The 21,006-nt window shown below is 47.7% G+C and overlaps 1 protein-coding gene across 4 annotated transcripts in view; it reads left to right on the top strand.

Moving 5' to 3' along the window:
* The window catches only part of LOC137426956 (uncharacterized), a 145,790-nt gene that overhangs the window by 33,940 nt on the left and 90,844 nt on the right, over positions 1 to 21,006 (top strand). For 2 of the 4 annotated variants that reach the window (XM_068116018.2, XM_078778825.1), the window contains 6 exons: positions 12,452 to 12,628; positions 13,892 to 14,090; positions 17,118 to 17,336; positions 17,692 to 17,805; positions 17,917 to 18,014; positions 20,477 to 20,567. In XM_068116018.2, coding sequence (XP_067972119.2) covers positions 12,452 to 12,628; positions 13,892 to 14,090; positions 17,118 to 17,336; positions 17,692 to 17,805; positions 17,917 to 18,014; positions 20,477 to 20,567 — 898 coding nt within the window. Of the gene's footprint in view, positions 1 to 5,708; positions 5,899 to 12,451; positions 12,629 to 13,891; positions 14,091 to 17,117; positions 17,337 to 17,691; positions 17,806 to 17,916; positions 18,015 to 20,476; positions 20,568 to 21,006 lie in introns of those variants that run through there. The other 2 variants (XM_078778822.1, XM_078778823.1) reach the window with 2 other exon arrangements.

Below are 21,006 nucleotides of genomic sequence, written 5' to 3'. Positions count from 1 at the left end.
AAACCGCGTTGTCCGCTTCCTCCTTGGTAGCAAGTCGCGCACGTAGCACCGCGCTTCATTGGTGACCTTCGACATTCTGGTCAGCCGCCGCTGACCACCCGAACCCGCCACAGCCATGGCAACCAACGCGGTAGCGATAAAGCTCCCCGAGTTCTGGGAAGCTCAGGCGGAGATCTGGTTCCTGCAGGCCGAAGCCCAGTTCAGGCTTCGACGCATCACGGCGGACGAGACACGCTACTGCCACGTGGTCGCCTCCCTCGGGGCCGGCGCAGCCGCCCGCGTCGTGTCAGTCCTGAGGAACCCACCGGCCGACGACAGGTACGAGGCGATCAAGCATCTCCTCCTCGCCATGTTCGGCCTCACGGTGGATGCACGGGCTGATCGCCTCTTGGACCTCCCCGAGCTCGGTGACACGCGACCGTCAGTCCGCATGGAACATATGCTGTCGCTCATGGGCGACGAACCCCCGAACGCTCTATTCCGGGCGTTATTTCGACACCAGCTGCCGGCACGAGTCCGCCTCGCGTTGGCCGGTTCCGCGACAATGGAACCCCGCGCGATTGCGGCCAAGGCCGACAAGTTCTACGCGGCTTTGGACACGCCGGCGAGTTTCGGTGTGGCCGTAGCGGCTCCCGAGCCCGAAACTGCTGCGGGTGCCCACCCCTACTACGCGACGCACCGCGTAGCCGCTGAACCTCCTGCGGGTGCCCACCCCTGCTCCGAGGGGCGCCTCGTGGTGGCCGCCACGCCCCACGCACCACCACCGCGGAAACCGCGGCCTCCGGCTTCGCCGCACACCTGGTGCCATTTCCACGCTAGGTTCGGCCACGAGGCTCGGCAATGTCGCCCGCCGTGCTCATTCGGCAGGTCGGGAAACGCCCGGGCCGGCCCTCGGTAGTGGCACTGAGCGCCGGCCGATTAAACAGCCTCCTGTACATAACGGACACCTTATCCGGGTGCCGTTACCTGTGCGACACGGGAGCACAGGTGAGTGTCGTTCCCGCCGGTACGTCCGACAAGCAGTCCGTGGGCCGGGGCCCCACGCTGTTTGCTGCCAACGGTACGCCCATTCGCACGTACGGAAAACGCTGCCTTTCTCTGCGGTTCGGAGGGCAGGTTTTCCGGTGGTCGTTCGTCACTGCCGACGTGCCTATGGCACTGCTCGGCGCGGACTTCCTCTGTGCCAATGGCCTGTTGGTCGATGTCAAGCACAGAAGGCTTGTCCAGGCTGAGACGTTCAGCTCGCTCGCTTGCGCGCTGCCCGCCTCGTTGAGCAGCTCACGGAGTGGCTCATCGAGCGGCTCGCCGAGCGGCTTGCTGAGCGGTTCGGTTCCGGCCAGGTTCATCTGCACGCTTCCGGCAGCGGACGAATTCACCCGCCTCCTCGCGGGTTTCCCGGCCCTCACGAGGCCCACCTTCTCGGCGGGGACCGTCAAGCACGGGGTGGAACATCACATCCGCACCGACGGGCCACCGGTCTACGCCCGGGCACGCCGCCTCGAGCCGACGAAGCTCGCAGTAGCTAAAGCGGAGTTCGCTACGCTGGAGCGGCTCGGCATCGTGCGGCGCTCCGAGAGCGCTTGGGCATCGCCGCTCCACATCGTGCCAAAGCCCGGTGGGGAATGGCGACCGTGCGGGGACTACCACCGTCTCAACGACGCCACCACCACCGACCGCTACCCCGTCCCCCATATTCAGGACTTTTCCGCCCGCTTGGCGAATATGTCCTTCTTCTCGCAGGTGGACCTCATACGCGGTTACCACCAGGTCCCCGTCAGGCCGGAGGACATCCCGAAGATGGCTGTCATCACGCCATTCGGTCTTTTCGAATTTCTTCGGATGCCCTTCGGTTTGAAGAATGTGGCTCAGGCGTTCCAGCGCCTCATGGACAGCGTCTTGCGCGACTTGGATTTCGTCTACGTCTATCTGGATGACATCCTTGTCGCAAGCGCGTCCCGCGAAGAGCACCTACACCATCTCCGCACGCTCTTCGAACGTCTGGGCCAGCACGGCCTGATCGTGAACCCCACCAAGTGCCGGTTCGGTGTCGCCGAAATCGACTTTTTGGGGGCACCGCGTCACCAGGCATGGGGCCGTCCCCCTACCGGCCAAGGTGGAGGCGGTGAAGGGGTTTCCGCGCCCCCGCACGATCAGGGGGCTCCAGGAGTTCCTGGGCATGGTAAACTTTTACCACCGTTTCCTGCCCCGCATCGCCCAGCTCCTGCGCACCTTGCACGAGGCCCTCCGAGGGAAGCCGGGCAAAGGTGACGTCACCTGGACCGAGCAGATGGATGCGGCGTTCGTGGGCGTGAAGCTCGCCTTGGCTAACGCCACCATGCTCGCGCACCCGGCGCCCGATGCACCGATCGCCCTCACTACCGACGCCTCGGACTACGCGGTGGGTGCGGTGCACGAGCAATGGGTGCGTGGAGCTTGGCAACCGCTGGCGTTCTTCAGCCGGCAGCTTCGCCCGCCCGAACGCCGGTACAGTACCTTCGACCGCGAGTTGCTCGGGCTCCACCTGGCGGTCAGGCACTTCCGCCATCTGCTCGAGGGCCATGCGTTCACGGCCTTCGTCGACCACAAGCCACTGCTGTTCGCGATGGGCAAGGTCGCCGAGCCGTGGTCGGCCCGGCAGCAGCGTCACCTCTCGGCCGTGTCCGAATACACGACGGACATCCGGCACGTCGCGGGGAAGGACAACCCGGTGGCGGATTGCCTTTCCCGGTCCGTTGCCCACGCGGTCAACCTCGGCATCGACTATGCCCGGATGGTGGCGGACCAGGCCGCCGACCCCGACGTCCAGGCCTTGCAGACTGCCGTTACGGGCCTCCGCGTCACCGAGGTGCCGTTCAACGGCGCGGGCACGGCCCTCTGGTGCGACGACTCCCTCGGGCGGCCCCGCCCCATCGTGCCCGCGGGCTGGCAGCGCCGGATTTTCGACTCCATCCACGGCCTGTCCCACCCGGGCACGAGGGCCTCCCACAGGTTGATCGCCGACAAGTTTGTCTGGCATGGCCTCCGGAAGGCCGTCCGCGTCTGGGCCAGGACGTGCCTCGCGTGCCAGCGCGCGAAGGTGCACCGACACACCCAGGCCCCATTGGCCCCGTTTGCGGTGCCGGAACGTCGGTTTGACCACGTTCACGTGGACCTGGTGGAACCTCTGCCCCCCTCGCGGGGTTTCACCCACATCCTGACCATGATGGACCGCACCACCCGGTGGCCGGAGGCCGTGCCTTTGGCGTCAACGATGGCGGTGGACGTCGCGCAGGCGTTCATCGCCACCTGGGTCGCCCGGTTCGGCGCCCCCTCGGACATCTCGTCCGACCGCGGCCCCCAGTTCACCTCGGAGCTCTGGGGGGCGGTCGCACGGGGGCTCGGGGTCCAGCTGCACCGCACCACGGCCTACCACCCCCAGGCTAATGGCCTGTGCGAGCGGTTCCACCGCTCGTTGAAGGCCGCGCTCCGGGCAACCCTCCGCGACGGCGGCTGGGTCGACAGGCTCCCCTGGGTGCTGCTGGGCCTCTGGACGGTGCCCAAGGACGACCTGCGTGCATCCGCGGCGGAGTTGGTCTTCGGGCAACCGCTGCGGGTGCCGGGCGAGTTCCTCCCCGACTCCACGGCACCATGGTCCGCGGCGCAGGAGCGCTCCGCGCTGCAGGAGACCGCCCAGAGGTTCGCCCCGGTGCCCACGGTGCACCACGGGCACCCACATACGCACGTCACCCCGGAGCTTCGCACCGCGGAGTACGTCTTCGCCCGGCACGACGCCCACCGGACACCACTGCGGCCCCCGTACGACGGGCCTTTCCGCGTGCTGGAGACCGGGGTGAAACATTTCACCTTGGACATCGGCGGCACTTCTGACCGGGTGTCCATAGACCGCCTCAAGCCGGCCCACCTCGACGTGGACCACCCACCGCCGGTGGCTCGGCCCCTGCGTCGGGGCCGCCCCCCGGCGGGCGGACCCCCAGTACCGCCTGGCCCGCCGGCATGCCGCCCCCCGAGCCTGCACCCATCCCGGGTGCAGCCGGAGGCATCCCAGCTGGCATTCCTGCACCCCGGACGCCGCCAGTCGCCAGAGGGCGCTTCGGCCGGGTCATCCGTTTGCCCCGCAAACTGGCCCTCCAGGTGCGCGGGAATTCTGGGGGGGCGCGTGTGGCGGACACGAAAGCTCACTGGCGCGAGGGCATCATTCCGCGCACCAAGTGGGCGGCGGCCACGCCCGAGGGGTAGGCGTGGCCGCGGGATATACACCGGGCGCGCAGCCCGGAACGCTCCAGTGCTACAGTGACCTCTTGTCAATAAAGACACTTTTGTTTTAACCGCGTTGTCCGCTTCCTCTTTGGTAGCAAGTCGCGCGCGTAGCACCGCGCTTCAATATAACCATTCCACAAAGCAGTGTTAAACAAAGCAACCAGTTTAAAGAAACATTGTATAAGGATCATGAATACACCAGAAAAGAGCAAAGGATATTTAAAAGAAACCAGCAAGTATGAAAACATTTTACAAACCAAAGAGGAAGACACAAACAAAAACACAAACAATTTTAAAGGAAATGCTCATGCAAGGGCTATGAATACATCGAGCAAATTAAGCGTTTAATGAAATTAAGCGGAGAGAGAGAGAGAGAGACTTGACTTTTATGTGCTTTTATTATAAAAGTATCAAAACACACATGGTCCCACACACACCGCAAAATTTTTACAAGAAAAAGAAAGTTGTACAATCAAAAGGAATGTATATACATGTATATGTGGACATTGAGCGTAAGTATAATTTACAAAAACAAACTCAACACCTCATCTGTAAAACAATCGTCGTTCACACTGCCGAAACTTATCCGGGCCGACACTATTCCTTTGAAGCAAAACAGCACATTTTCATCTCTGCCACTCAATTTGATCTTTCTAGTTTTATATATTGCGAGTTTAGCAATTCCGCACAGAAAATTCAAGAAAGGGACCGCTGTCTTGTTCTTGGTGCTCCTTTCAATGCCATACACAAAAATTGCAACAGAAAAAACAAACTGAAATTTATAAAAGAGCTGTTGGAGGAAACAAAAAAGGGGTACCAATCTCTTACATTTCACAAAAGCATGGGTCACATTTTCAGCCTCTTCACAAAAAGGACAAACATTCAGTACAGAAGGATCAAACTTATTAAGTAAGTATTTGGTGACCAGGGCCTGATGAACTAGTCTCCAATTTAAGTCTCCGGTTCGACCTAAGGTTGGAGACCTATACATCTCTTTCCACACTGGAGATAGGAACGAATTAGCCGGAATGATCTCATCCCACCGATTTTTTAAAGGTTTTGTGAAACCCGGTATAAGCACCTCTTGGCATATCCCATAAATAACTTTTTTTCCCATCACATGGAACACACCGCAACCATCTGACTTTGAGAAGACACCCTGTTGTTTTTTTTGAGGTGACTTGGAGCTCGGGGAAATAGAGACGAGAGTCCACCACTTCATCTGCCCCAGTCCACCCGATATTTAATTCCCTGAAAGTTTTAATCACAACTCTCAAAACTTTGTCCACCATTCTAGATGACCGAACCCCCACTTTTGATGTGAGAGAACCGGTGGATAACCATCCATTTAGGGAAGGCTTCATCAGGTCTCGCACTCTGTTTATTCCATTACAGGTGAAGCAATGCATAAATGACCTGGAGGTTGAAATTTCAGGGAATAAAGGATTCAGAACCAATGGCTCATGCATATATTTTTTTGCATCGTAGGACACCTCTAATCGTTGTATTCCAAGGACTTGCCAGGCATTCAGAAGGCTCTGATGAAACTCGGGGAGCAGAGTCGTGTTGACATGCTGCAGGTCCATGAGGAAGAGCTCTCGGTCATACTTCAACCCATCTGCTTCCTGCAGCCAAGCGTTTGTGAGAGGCCGCCACGGGACACACTCACCATACAATAAACGCTTTATCGTCCACATGCGGAAAGCCATTATCCGACTCGGAACATGTATCAAGCTTTGGCCACCTGCATTTCGGGGTCTGCACACCGTGTCTGGTCCAAGCCAATGGTGGCCTCCCCAGAAAAACTGAGTTAGAACCCTCTGAATGCCTGTGACCAAGTATCTCGGAGGTTGGAGGGGGATAACTTTATGCCAAATAAAAGGAACCACCAGGTTATTTATTATTGTCACCCTTGCCTTAAGCGATAGAAGGTGGTGCAACCGTTTCCATGTAGCCAGTTTCTGCTTAATTCTTTCCAAGAAACCCTCCCAATTTTTTTGTTCATATGCTTGGACTCCGAGAAATAACCCTAAATATTTAAACCCCTCTTTGTTCCACTGCATTCCTCCTGGTAACACAGGCAGAGCTGAGGAAGGTGGACTGGGGCCCACCCATAAGGCAACACTTTTGTTCCAATTTACTTTTGCCGTGGAGGCGAGCTCAAACTGGGACAGACATCGAAAGACCTCACCCACATCATTTTTGGCTGGAAACAGCAACACAAATGTCATCCGCATAAGCTGAAGTAACCATTTTGTGGTTTTTTGTTAAGGAGACTCCTTCCACTGAGTTTCGGAGCAAAGCTAGTAAAGGTTCGACCGAGAGACTGTATAGCATTCCTGAAAGCGGGCAGCCCTGACGGATGCCTCGCTGAAAGGGAAAAGGGCAACATAAGCTGTTGTTTACCTTCAACAGACAGGATGCATTTTCATACAACAACTTAACATAGGAAACAAAATTTTGTCCAAAACCAGCTCTCTGTAGTACAGCAAACAAAAAAGAATGGTCAACACTGTCAAAAGCTTTTTCTTGATCTAAAAGAACCAAACCAAAACCATGAGATGTAGTACGACCGAGACTGATCAAGTCTCTCACCAAAAAAATGTTATCGTAAATAGAACGCTCAGGAACACAATAAGACTGATCAATATCAATCAAAAGGGGGATGACTTCCTTTAGACGTATCGCGAGCGCCTTCGACAATATTTTATAGTCCGTATTTAGGAGTGACACAGGCCGCCAATTTGTGGCGTCTTGCAAGTTCCCTTTTTTTGGAAGGAGACACAAAACTGACCTCCGACAACTTAGTGGCAATTCACCTTGTTCAAGGCTATCATGAAAGATGTCAAGTAGAGTAGGGCCTATAATGTCCCAAAAGGCCTTGTAAAATTCAACTGGGAGGCCGTCAAGTCCAGGGGCTTTCCCATCTTGAATTCCTTTAAGAGCAACAGTAAGTTCTCCGAGAGAGATGCCAGGCTCCAGTTGTTGTCGCTGGTCTTCAGACAAAGATGGGAGCAGTTCAAACATCTCGTTTCTGTTTTCCTGGTTCACAGTTCTCAAGGCAAACAGCTTTGAATAAAAGTTTCGTAATTCATCTTTGATGTCACTTTGAGAAGACAGAAGCGCACCGGCAGAAGAGCGCAAAGCGTGAATTTGTTGAGGGGTCTTGGCTGTCTTTTCCAGGTTGAAAAAGTCTTTGTTTGGTTTGTCAAGTTGGATATTGTCCATTCGCAGTCGGACGAAAGCACCAGATGCACGCTCTCTCACCATTTCAGCCAGTAGTGTTCTTTTCTCTGACAACTGCTGGACATTTTCGTTGGACATTCCAGATTTCTGCTCACAATAAAGTATATCGTTTTTTAAGGCAGTTATCACACCGAGTGTGTTACAGGTATTATAACGACAGTATTGCTGGCAAAAACACTTAATTTGGGATTTTGTGCAATCCCACCATTGCCTTAAATTTAGGTAGGAAAACTTTTGCATTTCACATTCCTTCCATACCATTCTGAATGCTTCTTTGAAATGCTCACTTTGTAAAAGTTTGACATTGAAAGTCCAATATGCACTTCTACACACGTGATGAGGTAGGCCACATACAACAACAACCATGTGATGATCAGAAAAACCAGATGGCCTTATATATGAATTCTTGACAAGATTTACCTTATCATGGTTAACATAAATTCTATCCAAACGAGCCATTGTCAAAAGATTTCTTGCGGCACAAACCCACGTGTACTGCCGGATATTAGGGTTCTGTACCCGCCACACATCCACAAGTTGAAATTTTTTAATGAGCTGTGCCAAAGGCCTTGCACTCGGTGGATGAGGCTCAGGAGTGTTTCTATCAAGTTGTGGGTTGAGGGTACAGTTGTAGTCTCCCCCCAAGCAAACCAACATGGACAGGTCAATAGTGCTTAAAAAACCTGCTAACTTGTGAAGAAAAGCACTTCTTGCAGAGTTCGCACTAGGGCAGTATACATTAGTCGTGCAAATCTTTTGGTTACCGCTGACAAACTCCACAGATAGTAAATGGCCCTTGCAAATTTCTCTACATCTGATCTCCAACGGCTGGAGTCTAGGATGTAAGACTACTGCAACACCAGCCTTGGCATCAACAAAAGCACTGGAGAAAAAGTGACAACCTTTAAAGATTTTACGCCACTCAACCTCAGAAGACTGATTTGCATGCGTCTCTTGTAACATCAGCACATCAATTTTTTCATTCTGAAACATTTGAAACACCTGGAGGCGACGCACACAACTGCGACCACCGTTGATGTTTAAGGATGCTACTTTTATCTCCACTCTGTTAACTATTCATAAAGTTCCTTGCCCGCTCGAGTTACACATTTTCTTAGCCTCTGGAATTGAGGTTCTGACATGTTAACCTGATAAGGTTCACGAATCATGTTCTTTGCAGTCAAAATAAAATCATGCAGATTCGGAAAGTAGTCTTTGATTTTTACATGTCTTTTCCTGAACGTTTCTTCAAGGAACTTGATAACATTTTCTTGAGAAACCATGGTGATGGTATTGTCATCACACGCCTCACTCTCTTGAGCACTTGAAGCACTAAAGAGTGGAGTAGAAGAGGTTTCATCAGAATCAAGTGCTTCATCTTGATCTGCATCTTTTCCTCCTATTTGCTGAACACTTAGTTTTGGAAACAGCAATTCTACAGGGTCAAGGACCTCCGCACTCTTTGCAGACCCTTCCAAATTTACCATATCCTCTGTGGCTATAAGTATGTCCCCCACCTCATCATCCCTTTCATTTTTATCTGTCAGGGAAGGGTTAACGTTATCCTCACAGTCGCAAGGACTTTCCCCTTTATCTATTTTTTCCTCACTAGCAGATCCAGCTGCTAACTCGTCTGAGCGAGTTTGGTTATCAGGACAAGGACTTACCACATCCTGAGAGGATCGACTATTTTCCGGGTCATACTCAATCTCAGCAAGTGGTGCCAGCGAATCTTCCTCATGTACACACACTTCCTGTACCATCTCCATTACCGCCAAGGAGTTTCCGGTGTAGGCCTCACCCTGGAGGTCCTGCGAACCTGACACGATCTGAATCTTATTTTGTTTTTCTTCGGAATCACAGGATTCATCACTTGAACGCTTCTGACCTTTTTTCCTGGTGTCCACTACGGATACTTCCATGGTATCGTCCGCACTGTCGTGTACCGTGGACGAAATGAGAGAGGGTTCAACCATTTTTATTCCCACCTTAAGTGGAGGGGTAGGGTTAGTCACCTCACGTTCTAAGTCTATCACTCCCTCCCCCACCCCCCCGGTCGGGGGGGACGGGTCTGGCGCTTCACTCACCGCAGTCGGTGCGGTGGGTGGATTAACCACTCGATCCGCCTCCTCCCCTTCATGGTGCGGTGAAGAGGAGTCGCTCCTCACCAATCCTCCGCGTTCCTGCGGTTTAACCGCATTGGGACAGGCACTCCTCACATGCCCGTAAGCCCCACACTCGAAACACGTCATAGCCTCCGAGGAGGCATACATTTTGTATTCAAAGCCGTTGATTTTCACACTCAACACGACATTGAGCGTTTTTACATTTGCAGGCAGTATCATGTACACCACTCTCTTAAAGGACATGACATGTTTGAATCGATCGCAAACATTTCGCATCGGCACCATCGAAATCCTCGATACGACCTTACCGAACTTGTTTAATTGTTCACGTAACTCCTCATTTCTAATAAATGGCGGGATATTACTGATGTTAATCTTTACCGTCGGGGCTTGTAAAGCGAACACAGAGAGGAACGTGTTCGGTTCAATGAACAAGCCTTGTTCGACTACACTCGCTACCATGTGCTCCTCGGACAAAAAAACGACGAATTTCTTATTCATACGAGAGGCAGCGCGAATACTGTGTGCACCAACGATGTTTCCAATGGCGGAAAGCACATCGTTAATTTCCACCTCGTTGGGAGGAACACAAGCTAGCCCGTGTTTACGAGTTAGCGATTTGTACGTATCAATGCGGAAACGTTCGCCCGCCATTCTAACTCGACCAAATAAAAGTTCGTAGCCAAGAACCGAGAGAACCCAATGTTTGTCGAACACCAACAAACAGATCAAATCCCCCCCCCCCCCCTTGTCCGGACCGGACAAGAGGGTATCAAACCTAAATAATCGAGCTAAAGTAAATAAAAACCGTGCGTTCTAAGCACAAAAATGGCTTACAAAGCGCCGTCAAAGCCAGTAGGCCGCACCCAACAAGGGCCCGCTCTCAATCCTCTCTCTCTCGAAGACAAGGGTGCAGAACGGATGAAAACACAATGCCGAAGCACACAGGATGGAGAAGGAGAGGGAGGGGGGCAGGGGAGGGGTGGGGAAAAACGCAACGGCCTCACCAAAGCACAGAGCAGTTGCTCACAGCCGCCATGACGCCACACCCAACGCACCGACAGCCGATAGGTGGCGACAGAGAGAGAAGAGAGAGAGAGAGAGAGACAGAGACAGAGAGAGAGAGACAGAGAGAGAGAGAGACTTTTTTTTTTTTTTTTTTTTTGACTTTTATGTGCTTTTATTATAAAAGTATCAAAACACACATGGAAGAACACCGCAAAATTTTTACAAGAAAAAGAAAGTTGTACAATCAGAAAGAATGTATATACATGTATATGTGGACATTGAGCGTAAGTATAATTTACAAAAACAAACTCAACACCTCATCTGTAAAACAATCGTCGTTCACACTGCCGAAAACTATCCGGGCCGACACTATTCCTTTGAAGCAAAACAGCACATTTTCATCTCTGCCACTCAATTTGATCTTTCTAGTTTTATATATTGCGAGTTTAGCAATTCCGCACAGAAAATTCAAGAAAGGGACCGCTGTCTTGTTCTTGGTGCTCCTTTCAATGCCATACACAAAAATTGCAACAGAAAAAACAAACTGAAATTTATAAAAGAGCTGTTGGAGGAAACAAAAAAGGGGTACCAATCTCTTACATTTCACAAAAGCATGGGTCACATTTTCAGCCTCTTCACAAAAAGGACAAACATTCAGTACAGAAGGATCAAACTTATTAAGTAAGTATTTGGTGACCAGGGCCTGATGAACTAGTCTCCAATTTAAGTCTCCGGTTCGACCTAAGGTTGGAGACCTATACATCTCTTTCCACACTGGAGATAGGAACGAATTAGCCGGAATGAGAGAGAGAGAGAGAGAGAGAGAGAGAGAGAGAGAGAGAGAGAGAGAGAGAGAGAGAGAGAGAGAGAGAGAGAGAGAGAGAGAGAGAGAGAAAAAAAAGAAAAAGAGAGAGAGAAAAAGAAAAAGAGAGCGAGAAAAAAAAGAAAAAGAAAAAAAAAAGAGGGAAAGGGCCAGTCCATGTGGACCGATCAGCATTGCGACCATGACAGCGCTTCCCCAACAAATCCGGGCAGCAGGGAAGATTTGGCCCCTGACTTGCGTCGGGGGTACAACCACCGTGAATAGTTGTCGTGTAGCATGTTATTTGCTTCGCTGTAAGTGTTGTTGCAATATCAGATAATGTTGCAGCACGGCAATGGGACCTCAGTGGCTCTTAGGGGTAACCTTTGTGCAAGAGGTTGCCTTTGTACGGTGAGATGCAGAAAAGTTTTCTGAGTGTTCAACTACCATCCATCATCATGCTCAGCCATGCTGACTACCTCCCATTAACTCCTTGGTAACAATCGGCACCGCCAGAGGGAGCGGCCTTGTGATGTTTATCATTCAAACCTCGCGAGGTCTGTACCGTTTGTTTGCCCAAGATGAACGCTTACACAAACCGGTGGGTGGAGATCTCTCTCGGGCATCGCTGCGGACCACCACTCAAGGGGACATCGATCTATTATGTACGCAAATCTAGATTTTAAGGGCAAGGAAGTGAAATTCCTCTCTCCCCTGTAATTGAATTCCCTTCTTTGCAACTCCTATGCTTCCATCTACCCTCCTTCCTCTTCCTCGTTTGAAGAGGGGGTAAATTTTCTCGATTAATCTCCCCCATCAACCCCACCTTTCCCCAGGTACATAGTATAATAAATAGATGGCTCCCAAGGAAAATTACTGGAGAAGCCAAACTCAAGTGGAAACTCAAGTGCACGACTTATCATTAAAAGTTATTTAATATTTCTTATTCATCACGTTCAGCCTTGTTGTTTTCTCGCCTCTTCTCTCAACTGGGTCCGTTGTCGCTTTGCAGATGCCAGAACTCCATCCATTCGCAGGCCTCGTATCCCCCGAACAACCTTGGGCAGCTCGAGAGTCTAACTCCAGGGCCACAAAGAGGTTTTACCGCAGTCTGTCCGACAAGTTCTTGGGATCGGCCTCAGCTGCTGGAGGGGACAAGGGAGACACGGCAAGTGATGTACATAAGCTGGTAAGTAGACACACGTAAACCCACGATCAACTAGAACGGCACTAGGTAGAGAGCATACCTCCACCTGGTTGGCCATATCACTCAATGGTGAAGAATCACTTTAAAATTCTACTAGCCGGATCCGGATCTTCACCAAAATTGAATCGATTCTTCTTTGAATTGAATCGACTTAATAATTAAATAATTCTCGTATCCGAATCCATATTCAGATCTTTACCAAAATCGAATCTATTCGTTCTTGTCACACACCCAACTGGTCCACCAAGTTTCGTCCAAGTCCGTCCACAACTTTTTGAGATATCCTGCTATGTATCGTTTTTGGCCCGATCTCCCAATGGTGAAGAATCACTTAAAAAATTAAACAATTCTCATATCCGAATCCATATTCACTTATTGACCAAAATCGAATCAAATCGTCCTTGTCAGACACCCAACCTGTCCACCAAGTTTCGTTCAAATCCGTCCACAACTTTTTGAGATATCCTGATATGTATCGTTTTTGGCCCGATCTCCCAATGGTGAAGAATCACTTAAAAAATTAAATAATTCTCATATCCGAATCCATATTCAGATCTTCACCAAAATCGAATCGAATCGCCCTTGTCAGACACCCAACTGGTCCACCAAGTTTCATCCAAATCCGTCCGCAACTTTTTACTTTGCCCAGTCTTCTTTCTTTTTACGTCCACAAATTACGTACAATTACTTTGCTTCATCTCCGAGTTGTTAGTACACCTGGAGAGTAGTTCTGGGGAGCTTATGGGATGGTCCGTCGTCCATCCGTAAACACTTGCAACTGCTGATCACAAATTATATTTGGTATGTTGTGACCAAAGTTTGTTCACGGCATAAAAAAAAAAAAATCGGGGTTTAAGGGGATTTACCGGGGGTCATAGTCGATCCGGATCTGATTTGACCCTCAAAAGTAGGTATTTGCTTTATTCTCAGAAACTACACACGCAATTCCGATTAAACCTCACCACAACCTTATTCACCCATGATGTACCAATGTTTGTTCAAAGCATTTGAAAAATTGGGGTCTTTGGAGGTATACGGGGTTGAGGGAGAGGGGGTTGCCCCCCAAAATAGTTATTTTTTTCTTTGTTTGTTTAAAGTCTCATGATTATGTTAGTGTGATTCTACATGCTGCCCTGTCTTCTAGCAACCATTGAAATTGGATTTAAATACCTTGAGTCAGTGCAGTATACCGTTTATTCTACCAGGTGAGCACCAGGTGTATTGCCCCTATGTTTTTCTTTGTAGACTGCGGCGCTGTTTTCAGCTGTGGAACATCAAGACAACGAGATTTTGAAATCGCTCCTCCTCCACACGTCCTCCTCGGTGCTCTCGGTCAACGTGACCAACAATGAAGGTGTCCGCCCCCTCGACATCGCCATCATGACCAACGACCGTGCTACTGCCAGACTCCTGTTACGTCATGGTGCCCGAGAAAGTCCTCAATGTAAATCTACATCGAATTTGCTCTCCCAAGTCTTTCACGAACAAGCTGGCTAAGCCTTATGTCCGACTGACTGTAATTTGGGCAGGATTTCGTATTTCGTTCAGTGTGCCAGCGATAGCTTGCCTACTCTTCATGATGGACACCGTGGGATCTTTAACGTCCATTTTAATATAGGTAGACGGTGTAATATAGTTAATACTAGAACGCCACTCAGTAGAGCGCATACTCCCGCCGTGGGTCAAGTTGGAATAGTACGATTTCACAAAAGTTTGAGGGAGTAGTTCAGTGACAACACAAGACAAGACAACACAAGACAGACACTGCACAGATATATATTTAGAATATATAGAAGATAATGTTAAAAAACAAGGCAATTTCACTTACATTTTCGCATTCAGCGTTCAATTCCATATAGGTGAGTGTATTTTGAGGCATGTGTGACTTCAAATAAAATTGTAAGCCATGAAAACGTTCGTTTCATTCCTTAGGGATACAACATGTAAAACTGGCCCAAACGTCAAAACAAAACTCGATAATTTTAAGTCGTACAAACTAATGCGACCACTCATTCTTCTGGGAAGAATCCCGTGCACATGCTTGTCACACTTATAACTTATAAGTCACCTAAGTCTTTATAAGTTCATCAAATACTGACACCGCGATTGACATTCGCTGAGGTAAATGTTGATCTCAGGTTAAAAAAAACAGTTTTAAAGCATTATACGTATCAAACGATACATTTTATGAAACGGGGAAACCGAATACACACTTTGGTGGTTTTAAAATGACAGAATATGTCTTTATTAGAAAGAAAAAAAGAACCTTGAAGACGACGCTGTTAACAAAATACACCGCTCTAACGCATAACCACGAGTTTGAACTACATTTACAACAAATATGAAAACTATTTTCATATCACAATGTTAAATATAGAATACATAGAAGATAATGTTAAAAAAAAAAAGAACCTCGAAGACGACGCTGTTAACAAAATACACCGCTCTAACGCATAACCACAAGTTTAAACTACATTTACAACAAATATGAAAACTATTTTCATATCACAATGTTAAATATAGAATATATCGAAGATAATGTTAAAAAAAAAAGAGTTCTGTCTTCCAATGGTAAAAAAAAATCCTTCAAAAAATTCCTGGATCCGGAATAATATCCTGAACTTCACCAAAAACTAATCAATTCTTCCTTATCCGAGGGGAATCATCCCACCAACTTTCATCCAAATCCGTTCAGAACTTTTCCAGATATCTTGTTCACAAACACACGAACACACACGCACACACGGACACGATCGAATGCATTACTCCCTGGCGGGAGTAAATATCGGTAGACACATTGACAAATCATCCCAGGTGTGAAACACCAGGATGGCAGTTTATAGTTGGTGCGGGATTCTAACCGGAGTTCCTACTCAAGTTAATCGGTTTGGTTGGATGTCATAAGTCATAACCATCTTAAAGAGGCTTCGTTTCCAGTTACCGTTATCTAGAGAGAATGCTCTTCTTCTTCCAAAAAGATGAGCTCGCCTGTTTTGAAATCGTCATCAACCTGTTAACTCCGCCACCGATGGTCGATGGACGTTGTGTTTTCACCCCGTCTCTTTATTACTTGCGTTAAAGATTTTTCAAGTATATTGTTAGTTTTGTGCGTTATTCTGTCTGTTCGTCTGTTTGTCAATCGCTTACAGGTCACAATTTTAAACCGATCCTTAGGAAACTTCACCAAACGGTAGAGTTGGTCATAACATAAGGAAGAAGCCTATTGATTTTGAGGTCAAGAGGTCAACATAGGCCAAAGGTCTACAACTTTGTCAAATTTCTAAAATCACATTTATCACAAAATCACAAATTTCTGAAGTCAAATTTCAACCAACAATTATTTTTGAGGTCAACATAGGCCAAAAGGTCAACATAGGCCGCATTTATAAAATCCTCAATTTTCAACTGATTAACTTGAAATTTGAAGAGGATTTGCATACCTGGTCACTAAATTCAACCACCAATTATTTTTGAGGTCAACATAGGCCAAAAGGTCAACATAGGCCGCATTTATAAAATCCTCAATTTTCAACTGATTAACTTGAAATTTTAAGAGGATTTGCATATCTGATAAATAAATTCAACCACCAATTATTTTTGAGGTCAACATAGGCCGAAAGGTCAACATAGGCCAAATTTATAAAATCCTAAATTTTCATCTGATTAACTTGAAATTTGAAGAGGATTTGCATACCTGGTCACTAAATTCAACCACCAATTATTTTTGAGGTCATCACAGGCCAACAACTTATTTTAGGGATTTTCGCAAGTATCGTGCTATGCACGACATATTTCTTGTTTTTTTGATTGTCTGTTTGTGAACAGGATATCTCAAAGTTGTGGACGGATTCGGACGGAATTTGATGGAGATGTTGGCTATGTGACAAGGACGAAATTATATAGGTTTTGGTAAAGATCCGGAGCCGGATCTAGATCTGAGAATTTTAAGTGATTCTTCACCATTGGATGATTAGGGCTAAAAACGATATATAGCACAATATTTCAAAACGTTGTGGACAGATTGTCACAAAACTAGGTGGATGAATTGATTTGGGGACAAGAACAATAGAGTTCATTTTGGTTCAGGTCCGAATCCAGACCTATCAGTTGGATACAAATCGTGTACTGTTCACCTGATGGAGGTGTGCTCTCTACCGAGTGCCGTTCTAGTTATCTTCAATTATACATTTCAACTTGAGTGCCATTAAAAAAAAAATCCATCTGCACTTCACTCGATCGCAATTCCAAATCACAAGACGCTGATAAATCTCTAAATAAACATAAATTGCGTCACAAAATAAAAGGAAACTCATGCAGTACAATTTTGGGTTTGACGCAACACCACACGGAGGCATTGCGTCATCAGCGATCAGATAACGCAACCATTGATCATATTGCCAATTGGCATTCTACTCAATATCGCTGTCACTTGCACAAACTGCAAAAAACATGTTTTCCATCCTGTCTTTAGTTGCATTCCAAGAATTCCGATTCCGGCACCTGGCCACAGTGGTACGAGAGGCTCAAATCAGGATCTCTGCACTCGGGGGACAACCCCTGAGAAGGTCAGCTGGAGATGAATTTCCTCGTGACATCAGTACCATGCACGACGAAAGGACTCAACTACGACTGACCTGGGAACAGCGGCTTCACTTGTACCAGCGGATGCAAACGAGCTTTTGGAAACTGAGTAAGTGTCCTGTATTTGTTGCTTGACAGAAAGCTCAGTTAGAGGATTTTAGTTTCACAACTGCGTTGATAGTACCAACACTCTGCATAGGGCATGATGATGTTGATGAAAGTTAAAGTTAATGAAAAGCAAAGCATTCCACTCCTGAGAGCCTCAATATCTTAGGGGCATTTCCACTTCACTGAGTTAGCTAGGTGAATACCAGACAGACCTCTTACAACCAGGAGCCAAGTATGCCTAGGAGCTGTGTGTAATGCAAACGAGAAAAATACTACAATAACAACAACAAAACGATCTGATGAATAGTAAGCATAACGTGGAGTGTTCAAAATGGAATTCCTCACCCTTATGGCAGGTCCTCCGGGTCTTCCCACCAATGTTCACCTGACCGTGGTCGCGGTGGACGCGCTTCGTGTGACTTTCAAAGAAGCAGTCAGTTCACACTTGGCCGTGGTAACCAAGTTTCGAGGTTTGTCTTACTTAGGAAGGAGTAGTTTTTACAGTGGAATATATAAGGTTCACATTCACCTCGCTTTTCGTGTCAGTGATCGAAGTGCTGTCCGACCTGTTGTGTACGCAGTTCAATGGAGCACCGAGCCGGGGTTCAAGACCTTAAGTGGTGAGGCGGTTATTGAGGACCCATTCTGCCTGCAGTACACCATCAGGAATCTTGCAAAGGTTTGCTACAGTAAAAAAAAAAAACAGCATTATTCATGGTAATCACACATTAATATCAGTTGTCGAATTTCGGCATTTGCAAGAGGATGCAAGTGAAGAGATAACCTGCTTAATACTGTTACGTATTACCTCCCCAAACCCCGGTTACGGTGCACCTCAGAGTCTGGAGCGGGAACACAGCAGAAAGATTTGTTATTTTGCGTTCTCTAATAAACCATGGTAAAACTACACCAATGCAATTGTAGAACAAAACAAGTAATTGTATTAAGAACTCTCACATACACAATAATAACACTATTAAAGAAAGCACAATGAAAATGTCACTTGCATCAAATGAACAATACATATGATGGTATCATCATTCCCCAATGAAGCAATGAACTCACGACATGCCAAACGTGAGTGGAATGTTACATTTCCCAAAGTCCGTGCATGGATCCCCACGCTGGTTGAAGATCGAGGTCATGCAGAACGGCAAATCAATAGGCAGGTATTGGCGCTACTGTGGATGAGGAGTTATGAGGTGAGGTCGATATGGGAATTGAGCCGATAGGTAAACCAACGGCAATCAACACGATGAGGTCGATATGGAAATCCCAACTGCAAAACAAGATGCACCAAGCAGACAGTCTGTTCGAGGACAAAATGGCGTATAGGCCGGTAATGGAGGCGCTTGATTTCTCCAACGATGACTCACACTTGGTGATAAAACCTGAGACGCAGGTTTAATTGCACTCACAATATAGGACGATGTCGCTGGCCATCCCTTTCATGGGAAGCCTCAACTCATTTGCGACCCATATAAAAAAAGTCTGCTCACAGCCTCGACGCGATTCACGGCTGTATCTCTCTCCTGGCCATTCTCCTCCTCCTCCTCCTCCTCCTCTTCCTTCTCCTCCGCCTCCTCCCCTCCTCCACACCCTCCCCCTCATCCCCCTTCTCCCCTCCTCCCTCTTGTCCTCCTCCTCCACCTCCACCCCTCCTGCTCCTCCTCCGCTCCTAACCCTCCTCCTCCTCCTCCTCCTCCCCCCCCCCCCCCCTCCACTACAATACCTCCTCGGTTCAGTATCCAGTGTTCACACCAGAGGGTTCTCTGGATGACAGTGTAATGGGTATTTAAAATGGGAAAATGTTAATAAAAATACAAGTAGATAAAGAAACAGTTAGAATGTGTCATGTAGTCGCAAGGATGCAGGACCAGCGTCCCAAAGGTTGTGGGTCAATGATGCTGGACCGACATCCCGAAAGGGTATGTCAATTTAAATAAATTGATGACAGGATGTGGATAAATAATTTTAAATAAATTGATAATGGGATGTGGATAAATCGATTTAAATAAATTGATGACAGGATGTGGATAAATAATTTTAAAATGTGATGTGGATAAATCGATTTAAATAAATTGGTAATAGAACCACCTTTAGAGTGCATTTTCCCCTGCAGAGCAGGGGTTGGCTTTTTTACGGCACCATGGTCCCCTTTTTGAAGCAATGTTTTATGGTCCGGATGTCCTTCCTGCCTCCAACCCTGTTAGTCACCTCTTGAGACAAACACGGATTTACCAGTGAACTGGTACTCAATTTGCCGACCTCTGAAGGATGAACAGGCTAAGTCAACCCCCCTGGTGTTAATTCAGCGATCGACCGGGATTTGAACCCAGGATCCTAGGATCCCAAGCCGGCACCCTAACCGCTAAGCCAACACCAGGCTCAAAATAAATTGATAATAGGAGGTGGACAAATCAATTTAAATACATGATGAATAGGAAGTGGACAAATCAATTTAAATACATGATTAATAGGAAGTGGACAAATGGATTGAAATAAATTAAAAATAGGATGTGGACAAATCGATTTAAATAAATTAAAAATAGGATGTGGACAAATCGATTTAAATAAATTGATAATAGGATGTGGACAAATCGATTTAAATAAATTGATAATAGGATGTGGACAAATCGATTTAAATAAATTAATAATAGGATGTGGACAAATCGATTTAAATAAATTAATGATAGGATGTGGACAAATCGATTTAAATAAATTAATGATAGGATGTGGACAAATCGATTTAAATTAATTAATGATAGGATGTGGACAAATCGATTTAAATAAATTGGCCGTTACATCACTGCATCACTTGTGAAATGTGTAAATTCAAATGTCTTAAGTTTGTTAGTCCAAGTTTCCTTGAACTGGACATGGATTTCTTCTTCCAAACACAGTTTGTTATAGAATTTCCATAATTTCATGTCGATGGACTGACAAATTAGGTAATATCGGAGCGCAACAAAATCTGACCTTAACCTTGACGACATCTCATGCTGAGGACGATAACTCTCCCCTGAAGGCGCAAGCTTTGAACCCCATTTCTTGAGCTTCTGATGTTTTTTTAAGTGGAATATTTTTTGCAGAGGTTCTACTCTGTCCATGTACCCATATCATGATGGCGGTGCCTTTCAGGGAACCAAATATTACCTCCGAGTCGCTGGCTACAACATGAAGGGCTGGGGTCTGCCGCAGGCCTCGGAGCCACCCTGCGCCGCTCCTTCAAGTGAGTGTTTCTTTCTAAAGGCAATTCGCAAAACTGCTTAGAGTAAGCCTGCGTTCACACGAGCAGCTTTCCCCAGAAACCCCCTGATGTCATTGGCAAATCGAAATTCTTCCTCTTTAATGGATGGTCACGGTATAAGGCACACGAGCAGCTGGCTTCCGAAAGGGAAGTCTTGTGAATCAAGGAGGGGAGGGGAGTGGGGGGGGGGGGGGGGGGGGTTCGAGACCTGGGCCTTGGATTAACAAGCCTGGCTGTTAAATAAGAGCAACAACCTGAGATTTCCTCTGGATTCGATTCAGCAGTCAAATTATTCGGATTATCCCTTATTCAATGTAAATCATGTGATGTTGAACTAACTTATCCATCTCAAGTCACGGCTGCACTCACAACAGAAGGGACGAATTGCAGGAGCAGGGTGAGAATAGGGTCTTAGTGGATA

This window comes from Myxine glutinosa, chromosome 5 (assembly GCF_964187855.1).
Source record: "Myxine glutinosa chromosome 5, kmMyxGlut1.1, whole genome shotgun sequence".
Taxonomy (NCBI): domain Eukaryota; kingdom Metazoa; phylum Chordata; class Myxini; order Myxiniformes; family Myxinidae; genus Myxine; species Myxine glutinosa.
This window is presented reverse-complemented; position numbering and strand designations above follow the sequence as displayed.